At 39.4% G+C, this 12,421-nt stretch overlaps 1 protein-coding gene across 1 annotated transcript in view; it reads right to left on the reverse strand.

Moving 5' to 3' along the window:
* Positions 1 to 2,008: 2,008 nt before the first annotated feature.
* arid3c (AT rich interactive domain 3C (BRIGHT-like)) overlaps positions 2,009 to 12,421 on the reverse strand; it is a 31,672-nt gene continuing 21,259 nt past the window's right edge. Inside the window, exons 4-8 of the mRNA XM_068310064.1 lie at positions 10,329 to 10,512; positions 7,224 to 7,468; positions 4,830 to 5,102; positions 3,604 to 3,693; positions 2,009 to 2,181 (exon numbers count right to left, since the gene is read on the reverse strand). Coding sequence (XP_068166165.1) covers positions 2,009 to 2,181; positions 3,604 to 3,693; positions 4,830 to 5,102; positions 7,224 to 7,468; positions 10,329 to 10,512 — 965 coding nt within the window. The remainder of the gene's footprint in view (positions 2,182 to 3,603; positions 3,694 to 4,829; positions 5,103 to 7,223; positions 7,469 to 10,328; positions 10,513 to 12,421) is intronic.

The raw sequence follows: 12,421 nt of genomic DNA on the forward strand, positions 1-12,421 counted from the left end.
AACATGATAAATTCCACAAAATAAATGATTATCTTCAATCAGGTTCCTATTTCATTCACAATAGCAAGAAAAATAACTGGAAGTCAGAAGAAAAAATCAAATGAAAAAGAGCAATACTCTGATCAGGCATATACTTTTAAATGCAATGAAGAAACCTCATTAAAAACGTGACTATATATAGGTGGGAAACTCTCACGACCAACACATGGCAGCCATTAGATCTATGGTCTTAATTTATTATCACCTCTGCAAACCAGCATTGGTTGATTTGTTGCTTGCCCTTTAACAGAATAAAGTTTTTGAAATTTTTTTTTTACTTTTTGAGAAGCAGAGTATGCTCCAAGTAATTCTGTCCACCAGTCTGTTGGTGATTCGGATGAATCTGATTCAGGATCTCTTCAAAGGATTTGATTGTGTACTACAACTTTGATTTGCAATTTTATGATAATGTCAACAATGATTGGAGAAAAAAATGTCACAATCACCATCAGATCTAGCACGGATCAAAGTCTGATCTGGATCTAAGAACTATGTAACAGTCCTGGTTGTGGTTACATTGAAGGCTGTCATACATACGTCCAAATACATACGTCAGAAGCCCCAATTACTCACTAAGTGGTTAATAGGACAGATTATTTTATCACTTATTTCTCTGTTAGGCTGTTGATCTGTTTTTCTATCCTACTAATCTTGGTAATAGCCTATATTGAATTAGCATTGTAGCTTTGACACTTTGTAATTACTGTAAAACAACACCACCAGTGTGTTCAAATGGACAGCAAACACACCTGGACTCTCTGATAGTAGATTTCTTTTGTGAATCTGAAAGTATATATTGTAAAAGTAGTGTAAGAATCAAATCCATAGTGAAATACACCATTGGGAAATTTTTTAAGTATGTTTTGAACTCAGATTGAGTGAAACATAATTACTAAATTGTTTGATTTGTGCTGTCTAAGTAAATAGTATAATATATAGAACCTGCATGGGCTGGATTACCAACTGACAACCTTCCAGCTACCCCAGTATCAAAGGCTCCGTTCAGACTGGCAGCCAAATTCGATTTGAAGCCCATCCAGATTGAAAGCGGATTGCTCTTTACTACATTATATCTGATTTTTGCAAGACGGATTAAAACCATTTTAGAGAGATAGTTTCAAATCTCATGCTTACAGCCATGAGTGACTTTACGACGCGAGAACCAATGCGCGCTACGGAGCGTGGACGACACCTCTGCCCCAGCGTCGTTGCTTTGGCAACCCGTCAGATCAGCCAATAATGTGGCCCACTCTGAACAGAACAAGATCCCATTTGGACACTTGCTAAAAACAGTGTAGACAGCCATCCCCAGGTATTGGATATGAAAGGGAATCTGATTGGAATCAATTTGCCTGCAGTCTGAATGCAGCCCAAGATCCAAGGGGGCCTCCGGGGTCCAGTATTCTAAGATGAGTCCAATTTTTTCATGAGACCTGCTACCTGGATATTCAGAAACGTGTTTATGTGAGGTGTTACAGTGGTATAGGTATAGAATATAGGACTATGACAGTAGGTTTAGCTTTGATACCGAAGAGTAGAGGTGTGGGTCAATCTTATTGATTCCATTGGCTGACTAGCTAGTTAGGGAAAAAGTAAGTTTCTTCAACCTTGTTGCCAAATGTAGATAAATTATTTACCACCTGTCTAATGATGTACCTGATATAGTGTAGTTGAGAGATCATGTCAGTAGTATCCAATGAGTAGTGGTAGCCTTTTAGGAGCATAGATCAGAATTTCACAAGATCAAGTGAGTTTTTCTCTTTCTGTGTTCCCTGTATTTTTCAGGTTTGATCAGTGGTGCTACAGATCATTGTTCTGATGGTGTTAAACCAGCTTAGATTTGTTGTCTTCTTTGGTATCAGCTGCAAACAGCAGAACACATTCCACTAGTTTGCTGGTTTTGATCTGTTTTTTTTATTTGACCTGCAACTGATCAGATACTGGCTCTCCCTTCTGATGAAAGAGGAACTCAAGGGGAAGAATTTCCGAGTCCATGGAACGAGGAAGAAGATGACGAAGAGGACAAGGAGCAGGTGGGCTGGAACTGTGTAGGACTCCTCTTTCCCTGAGCCTGACTGTTGCCGTGTCTCCCACGGTGTCCTGTCATCGCAGCTATGGCCAACTGCTTGGCAAAAAGGACACCTGAGGAACAGACACCATTACTACTCACCACTAAATACCATGTAACCCTAACATTAAGAGTACTTGTGATTTTTTACCAGCATCCACCATTAAAGGGACAGTAAAGTTCATTTTAAGTGACATATATGTTATTCATCATTATGAAAGATAGAGGAAAAAATAAATTTTATATGTGTAGCATCATCCCTTTGGTCAGAAATGCTTAAAATCTGAGCCGCAGCAGCTTCCGCATTCGGTGGTCACGTGGGCGTCATACGTCATTGGCGATCAACTTAGCTTGGCAGCCATAAGAAACAATGCAATCCACGATGTGATTAACTCAATAAATATATTGGTTACCTGCGAGGTGAACGGTTGTGTCAACAGAACATCAAGAAAACACAAGGACGTATCCTTCTTTAGAAAACCTTCTGGGAAGCGAGGAAGGAGATGGAGATCACGGATCATACACGGTCAGTATGACCAAGGATCCGAGAATCCGCTTTGAGCACTTTACCTCGGATCTTTTCCAAACAGATTCGAAGGTAAGATCATTTTGGACAACCCATAGTATTCATTCTGAATTCCCAAAGTTTAGTGGATAATTAATTCATGTCTGGAGCTACTGAAGATATTGTATAAATGTTTTTATGACCAGATTATCGCGCGATTATGGCACAGGTGAAAAGTAAAAAATATCAAAAGTGACAGACAGGTCATTTTACTGAGATTTTAAGCTTTTCTGACCAAAGCTTTCCTTCTATTTTTCATAAAGATGAATCGCGTAAATGTCACTTAAAATTAACTTTACTGTCCTTTTAATTAAAGGGAGGTTACCTCCTACCAGATCCTTTATTTATTTTTTTTTTTTGTCTTACCAGCTACAACTTTTTCTGTTAAATTCAGCCATCTGTTTGTCGGGCCGAGAAAGACGCTGACAATATTATTTTAAAATAAAATAAATGAGCATATGTAGCACATGTATGTTTCAGCAGTCTCACACAGAGATTGCCCCCTGCCCCTGTAATCCCAAACGTAGTGGAATTACAGGGGCTGTCAGGGGGGAGACAGCTGAGCTGGAATCATTCTGCGAAAAACTGGTTCTCAGAGAGAGTGTCGGGTATGATGTGATGCCACCAGACTTAGACCAGTACATGCTAAAGCAGAGAAGCAATAATTACCTCCAGACACAAGCCTCCTCAATTTACACATGGACTTACATACTCTAGGCAGGCATATAAGACAATAAGCCCCATCGACCTCAGATCCACAGGCTCAATTTTGAGATATTTAACTTTTTTAACTCTATTGGACAGGCACTTCATTAAGATGGATTTTATAGCAAAGACATCAAATTGCGCAGAGGACTAGACACCAGGGTGCTGCTATAACGTATTGAATTTCCTGCCTGCAATTACATCAGCAAACGCCCCCTCTATTTACCTGTGTAGACAACTCCATTTATTTCTATTGACATGTTGATGCTGCTAATGCCGTTGGTAGACAGGTTCAATGCGGTCTCTTGTCTATCATCTGTCAAGAGAGGAGGCAGAGAACAAGAGACAGAAAAACTCAATATGAGCATTTAGAAAGGGAACAGAAGAAGCTGGAGGAGCGCCCTGGTGAAGTATTGGTGATAATTCAGTGAGTGACAGGATAAGGAGAGAATTAGTAAAGAGTTCTGTCAGACAATGTTATAGACATCTGTACATGCCAGTTATGGATGAATCCTATAGCAGTACATAGCAGGAAAACTGGAACAAACAACTGTTTCTGTTTTCTAAATTAATTGTCAAAGAAATAGATAAACAATACACACACATCAATCAATCTAATTGTGCTGCTGCGATATTGAACTATAGGTAAAAACAAATTTATCCACTAAAGTGTGTCTTGATGGTGACAGATATAACATGTTTGGGCGTAACCTTGTAATAATATAATAACAATGTTTTTGCACGAGCTACTGAAGCGAGAATTGACTAGAGAGAGATTTTTACCCCCTTTTCTGTTACTATTAAATGTAAAGTTTGACTGATATAAAGGAGGCAGTGATGCAGACACAAAGAATATCATGATTGAGCAAACAGGCCACTTATTACATTTGGTAATATGTGACACATTGCTTGTCATGGCCTGTGGTCACTGCAGCACAGCTTTTTAAAACAGATATTTGTACTCCTGAAAACCTGATTTGTGTTTGAGTTTATGGGGAATTATGTGAACATATGAACTTCAGGAAAGATCTCTATCTATTCTACATAGAGATTCCAAGAAAAGAAAAATTCTATGAATAAGATCTAAAGCAACACTACTATTATTGTATCACAAATTTTCTCCAGTCTGTAGCACTCAGCTCATTGGTTCCTGTGAGGATCTTTTTGACTTCTCGGACAAATAAAATTCATCACACTTAGAATTTGTTAGAGAAAAACATTTAAAGTTGCTTTGGGCATCAAGAAATATCTGGATAGGGCTTGACAACATCCTCTGTGCTTACTGTGTATTAATTTAATATATTTCTCAGATTGTTTCTTTCTTCATAGAATTTACAGAAGGTCACTTTAAACTAAAAACTTACGCTGAAAAAACTCACTGGATATTATTGAATGCCTACATGATGAGGCTCCAGGGAACCCGGAGAGAACAGAGAGTCCTCAGTGTCTCACCTCTGTTGTTGACTTTGATATTGAGGGGGAGTTGGGTGGCCATTGCTAGCAGGTTCTGCTGAAAGGCATGCTGCATAATTCTCTGTTGTTCTTCTCCCACCATCATTTTCCTCTTCTCCGGCGGTTCACCACTCTCCAGCTTCTCTCTGAGCTGCTCCAGAGCTGCCGCCTGAATGGCTGCCACTGCGTGAGCTGCTGATGCCTGGCCGGTCACAGCTGCTGTGTGATGGTCATTTTGTGACCTGGGGAGGGCCATTTGGCTCATGGACTCCTCTGGAAATAAAAAAAAAGGTGGTATCTGTTTCTTAAATAGACATGCTTCCATATGCTCTAGATTAAGGCACGTATATTGACTGTAACAGTTTTGATCACTCAAACAAAAGTCTGCACATATGCGAACACCTTTCTCTTATGCATAACATAAATAAACATAATATGAGGTCATATGTCACGTTATTATAACAGGAAACATATTTTAAAGCCTGTAATACAGTACTGTAATACAATTTTTTAAGAGAAAGAAATGGATCCTATCAAATAATTAACATTACAGATTAACGACAGCAATAATTTTGCTTTAAACATGAAGGTCCCCTGACCAGCATCATTTTAGTACTATATTGATCCCAGTAGGGAAATTATTTTTCACTTTTATACCATGTTGAAATCTCACCACACACACACACAATGATAACAGGTACACATTAATGTCTCTGTTTGCTGTCACCTAATTAAAACATGCAGGTGAAAAGCTGCATTTGATATGCACTACTGTGCATTGTGCGGAGTGGTGCTAGACTGATTACTGAATGTAACTAATGACATTTTGATTGTGAAGCAATATAAATGACTCATGATGTGACAATAGTTTATTCTAAATAATGTAAATTATCTATTAAGTGGAAAGTGTCATATGGATATTTGATGTCATTTTATATATCAAATACAAAGTATAGGACCTATCAGCCTTACATCGCTTAAAGAGGTAAACACATATCATAGAAACTCATGAATTCTCATAAATTACAAAATTTAGTTGTCTTACTTTTGATCAAAGTTACAACTAGGTTAGTAAATTTTTAATAAAGCATTATTTAATGAATGCTAATGAGATTAGTCTTCACCTGGTGGTGCTGATATTGAGGACGTTCTGCAAGTTATTTCCTCTTTACAGGAAATAAATACTGCCCAAGTATTTGTAATAGAAACGGGCACTCATCAGATAAATGTCTGACATGGTAGTGGCTAGCAGTGTTTGATTTAATAGAAAGATGGAATCATATTTCATAGTGACACAAAGCATTTCTTATTCAGGATATGTCCTGCTGATTGCATCATGACCACATTATTCTGTTATTATTCTGCTCAGTCATATTACGCCTTTTCAATCATTATGAGGCTTCTGTTTTGGTGGAAGTTATATTCACAATCCATAGAGAGAGAAAAATGTTACACAACATACAAATACCAATGTATATTTCCAAAAAGCAGTATTCTCATCAATCAGCTATATTTAAGATTTTAGCTTTTAGCTTCTATTTTAATCCATAACATCTCCAACTACCTCTACAAGTGTCTGAATATGCAGACAGTATATCAGTTAAAGCCTTCTTGGAGTATTTCACATGAACTTGCTTGGTTCTCTGCAAAGTAGAACCAACAATCAGAGAGTTAATATAATAATTTGTGTTAAAGGAGTGAGTGACCGCAGTAGATGGTTGAGACCACTGTTGAGCTAATGATTTATTTATTTGAAACTGACTGCTGTATATGAATACGTACTTCCATCTACCAACAGTAAATTAAAACAAGGCAGTCAGAGACTGCAACATCACGCGACACCCCCGAATTCGAAATTTGACCCTGACCTACACATTTTTGTGCGTCTGGCTTCCTGAAAATGTTGCTTTTTTGGGATTATATTTCATCACTTTTCAGAGATATATACCTAAAATGTCATAAAAGTGAAAATTTGACATTGACCTGCTTTTTCAAGGTCAAGATTGTGATCTAATTTTCATCCCCTTGCCTCCCTGAATATAACGCCTTTTGTTTCGTCTTTATATCTTAACCGGCTCCTGAGATGTGCAAAACATGTACAAAAGTTGAAATTTGACCTTGACCTAGTTTTCTCAAGGTCAAGGTCATCATCTCATTTTCATCCCCTCTGCTGCCCGAGCAATGTGCTTTTTCTTTCATCTTGCTATCTGCAATGGTTGTGAAGATATTTGACACTAACAACCACAATACATCACAGCTTCGCAGGATAATGTAATAAGAGCAGGAAGCTACGGAGATTCCTGACAAATTATAGAGTATATGATTTGTCTGTAGATACTGAGTGTATAAAATTGTATTAAAATAGTATTCGAGATTTTACTTGTCTTTTGTTACCTTTCTTGATGACAGGCACCTGGGAGAGATGAACACCATTGTGAGAGGGCATGGATAAGTGGGACACATGTATCTTTGGTGGGGGCAGGAGGGTGGGTGTGCCAACAGGAGAATAATTGAAGATGGTGGAGCTGAAGCTCTGCCGACGGCCCTCCCGCCGGTTGCTGTCAATAGCTGCCTGGAGCTCACTAGGAGAGCTCAGTCCTCGCTTCTCACATTCATACGGGTAGAGGTACTTCATATACCTGCAGGGAGGAAGACTCCAATGATTTACTCTGCTTTTAGTCATTGTGTCACGTCACATTTTGTAAATCGTCAATTATTTTCGCAGGGTGGGAGTGGGATTGACAAAACAGACTCACAATGAAGTCAAGACAATTCAAGACATGGTTTGATTTAAAAGAGAGATTGTGAAGGTCACACACATACTACTACTACTAATAATCATAACAACAACCATAGCAATAATACAACAACAAAATTCATAATAATAACAATAATATAATGATAACCATGCAATATCAAACAGTTAATAAAAATTATTTTTCCATCTTGGCCTGAACCATAAAAATTCATTCAATCTGATAAGAGTGTAAAAGATTGTTGAATTTGTTGTTGACTTGTTTTGTTTGTTGTGTAGCTATGGGAGATAGAGCTGCTGCTCTATTTCACATAGCTACACTGATAATGTCAGCGTGACTGCTGCACACCATACATCCCTTCAGTCACAAATTGTGTGTACATTATGTCAACTTTGAAAAAATTTTGACCAACGCAATTACACAAGTGGTCAGAGAGCAAAAGCCGTGAAAACAAAAAACAGAAACCTTTCATCCCTGAGAGGCTGGGACTTTGTCGCCAGGACAACATAGTGACCTCATCAGTAAAGGTAAAGGTAAAGATACTGTGCACAACATACGTAAAATTATGGTGAATTGATGATCCTTTTAGGGATGTCCTTCGGATTAGACAAATGTGGACGGATGGTATCGAGAAGAGGCAAGATGATCCGAACTGAAGGGGTTGACCTACCAGGAGGCAGGATGGGAGACATCCGGGTCAGCTACAAATACCTTGGAATCCCACAGGCTAATGGCAATCATGAGGAGGCTGCAAGGAAGTCAAACACAGCCAAATACCTCCAGAGAGTAAGGCAAGTCCTGAGAAGTCAGCTGAATGGTAAGAACAAGGTCCGAGCCATCAACATGTATGCACTGCCGGTCTGAAGATACCCCACAGGGATCATAAGCTGGCCAAAGGAGGAGACAGAAGCTACAGATATCAAGACTAGAAAGCTCCTCACCATGCATGGAGGGTTTCACCCCAAGTCCAGCACCCTGAGGCCGTACACTAAGTGGAAAGAGGGAGGCCGAGGAATGGTGAGCATCAAAAGATGAACTGCTCAGTGAATGCGTCAGAGCAGAAACCTGATGAGGAGGAGGAGGAGCAGACAACATGGAGGGACAAGCCCCTACACAGCATGTACCACCGTCAGATAGAGGAAGTGGCTGATATCAAGAAGACCTACCAATGGCTGAATAAAGCTGGACTGACAGACAGCACAGAGGCACTGATCATGGCAGCACAAGAACAGGCCCAAAGTACAAGGGCAATAGAGGCCAATATCTACCACAGTAGATCTGACCCAAGGTACAGGCTATGTAAAGAAGCCCCAGAGACAGTCCAGCATTTGGTAGCGGGGTGTAAGACGCTAGCCTGGTCAGCATACATGGAGAAGCACAACCAAGTAGCTGTGATAGTGTACAGGAACATCTGTACACAGTATGGACTAGGAGTTTGTCTTTCAGTGGTATGTCCCATTGGACATACCACCAAAGGTGGTTGAGAACAACAAGGCTAAGATCCTGTAGGACTTCAGCTTCCAAACTGACAAACAGCTGCTGGCTAACCAACTGGACATAGTGGTGGTGGACAATCGCAGAGGAGAGCAGTGGTGATAGATGTGGTGATCCCAGCTGACGCCAATATAAGGAAGAAGGAACACGAAAAGATTGAGAAGTATTGAAAGAGGGGTTGAGTATCAAGGGTTGAAAGAACAGCTGGAAAATATGTGGAAGGTCAAGGTTAATGTGGTCCCCGTGGTAGTAGGAACACTTGGGGCAGTGACCCCCAAACTGGGAGAGTGGCTCCAGCAGATTCCTGGAACAACATCTGAAGCTTCAGTCCAGAACAGCGCAGTCCTAGGAACAGCTAAGATACTGCGCAGAACCCTCAGACTCCCAGGCCTCTGGTAAGGATGACACAGATAACACCTTTTGAGGGTCAGATGGGCATTTTTTTATATGTGTGTGTGTGTGTGTGTGTGTGTGTGTGTGTGTGTGTGTGTGTGTGTGTGTGTGTGTGTGTGTGTGTGTGTGTGTGTGTGTATGTGTGTGTACAGGCCTGGAAACAAACAGACCCACACATACAGACACACACACAAACACACACACAGGAGATAAACTGGCTCCTCCTCGATGCCAGTTCATTCTCCAAACATTTTGGTCCACGAGGACTTTTGCACCTTTCCTGGAAGATGCAGCACTCTTTGTCATTTCTCAGGTGAAGGGTCAGTGTAAACTTTTGGATAGCTAATCGTAGGCTGCGAACACCTGCAGAGCTCTCTGGAGTGACAACCCCTCCAAAGCAAAAGTACGACCTCTCACAACAGGGGCTGTGATTGGTCTACTAGTCTGCTCCTTCCTCTTTGAAGGTTTATGGCAGTTGGCCGACATGATCCAGGACGTCGCCTCGATAAGTTGAGTAAAGGAACCGTATGACCAATTTGTGCACCGGACATATAAAATCCACATATATCATGTATATGTATTTAAAAAAAGAAAAACTCTTAGAAGTGGGTTTGTCTTTGTATTTTTTTGTATGTTTTTGTACTTCAGACACTGGAATGGATGTTTGAGCTATGATTGCAAGTGACAGCAAACATTTACCATTGATCCGGGAAATAATCACCTGCTGGGACATGTAAGTGATTGATGCTGTGCTGGACACTTAAACAAACAAAAGTAATTGAATAATGTGGGTGACCAGGTGTGTGGAGGGCAATGTAGGTGTATGGTTTCTGTCTTTTTGGATTCTTGTACTCACTGTGTCCGAAGAGTAAAAGCTGCACTGGTAATGGAGGTAGGAAGGTTAAGGCCTTTGGTTATCTCACGCCATATTTTCTTATTAATGACTTCCACTAATCCACCCTTTTCTGTGACGAGCTTGTAGAGCATGTAGAGATCCAACACCTGCTTTGCCATGATAGGAATCCGATTCACTGGAGTCCCTGCAGAAAGCAAACCGTATCCACAATCAATGCTATTAACTTTGCTTTGTCACATCAATAGGCTTTTACTCCTTCTTATAAGGTCAATTTATCTCAAGCTAGTCAAATGTCTGACAGCTCTGTTCAGAACAGCAGATATAACTTTGAAAAAAGTTTAGAATGTCTCATTTGTGCATCTGGCTTAAAATGGTTTAAAATCAATGCTCAACATATTCCTTAAAAGACATGATGAAATGATATAACCTGTGAAATGATATAACCTCATTTAATCATTCTGATCACAAATTTAAAAGCTGCTCCTTCTGCATAGTTCACTGAACACGGATATCAGTTAAGTAAAAGCTATTTCCATAGCAATAAATAACCGCAAAGGTTATTTCAAGAAAAGTCTGGAGTACAAGAACACAGAGACAATGGAGAGAGAATATTTTATTTTAACAGGCAGAATCCTGGAGCAAATCCTGACTCATGGTAGACTGAAGACTTGCTTAACGGGTGTACGTATACCATAGGATACTAGTGCAGAAGGTTCATCCAACAGTGTGTAATCAAGTAATGCAAATTCAAAAGTTAATAACTAATGGTAAGATAAAAAGGGATTATTTGAAAGATTATTAAATGTTCAATTTCAATGCCATATGTCAAAATCGCCCACAATAATGACTTACTCTATTTTAAGGACTAACCAATAGAATTCAGATAAAAATGTCCACGATTGTGGAACAAACACTGCTCATTGGATGGCTGAGTATAACTGCTCAGTAGGAAATGCAGAAAGGCTCATAAGATGGAAATCCACTGGCTGGTCTCAACTGTAAAATGTCACAACATTTGACCAATAAACTCAGTCAGATTACAAGCTATGAGTGCTGCTGTGTCCCCAGGGGGATGTCCTGTGTGCACAGATTGTAAACATGCAATGTGACTTTCGGTTATATAATAAAAATTAATTGATTAATTGATCGATACCATTTTTTAATGTCGCCAGCTCTGGTTCCTGGAATATGTTTTTTTCATTCAGATTTCTCCAAATATATACCTACTAAACTCTGCTGATTTCTCAGCAGGTGTCCTGCTGAGTGGGGGAGAACTGATTAATGTATGAGTTGTAGAAAATTATGAACAGACATAACAGAATCAAGATACAGCAGCAGAATATGCAACCAGTAACACATGACAACTAGAAATCTATGGTACCTAATAAGCCTTCTGCAACACATTCATTACAAATCATACATTGCGTTTGCTTGTATAAATTGGAGGTCAACATTTATAAATGACTGCCAATCTGCCACCTTATTCACACAATAATTAACCTAAGAAAAACATTTGTATTTTCAGTTTAATTTCTTGCAATACTATCTTAACAGTTAGCTCTTTGTGAAGATTCCAAGGTCATTGACCCTGAGATAATTAACCTGCATTTTGCTGAAAGAGTTCCATTGTGCTCATTGGATTTACAATAATAGCGATCAATAGTTGTAGAAATATAGTGCAAACAGCAGCAGCGGACCCTATACAGTCAGGGACAGGAGTGCCCTGAAGTATAGTTTGAGGTGGTAAAACCTCATCAATTAAGGACCGTAATTACGGCTTCATTTTGCAGTGCTGGCATGCAAACAAATGAGATGCTATTAGATAAAAGATTGATGTTCAGGAGACAGTTGGAAGTCTGAAGCTGCAGTGCATCAATGTTGCTCTTTGGAGGAGAAGGTGCAGGAGAGGCTTGATTTAGATAAAATGATTTGCGCAGGCAATTCAAGAGCTTACAACATTGTTAAGGTTGAGGATGCTAAGGTTATTAAATAATTCAGGTTATTAAAGGTTATTAAATAATTGGACTCATGATGAAAACATGACAAACAATAATCATTTGATACCACAAACTTGTACTAATCAGATGAAAAAC

The sequence above is a fragment of the Antennarius striatus genome, chromosome 3, assembly GCF_040054535.1.
Source record: "Antennarius striatus isolate MH-2024 chromosome 3, ASM4005453v1, whole genome shotgun sequence".
NCBI classification, from domain to species: domain Eukaryota; kingdom Metazoa; phylum Chordata; class Actinopteri; order Lophiiformes; family Antennariidae; genus Antennarius; species Antennarius striatus.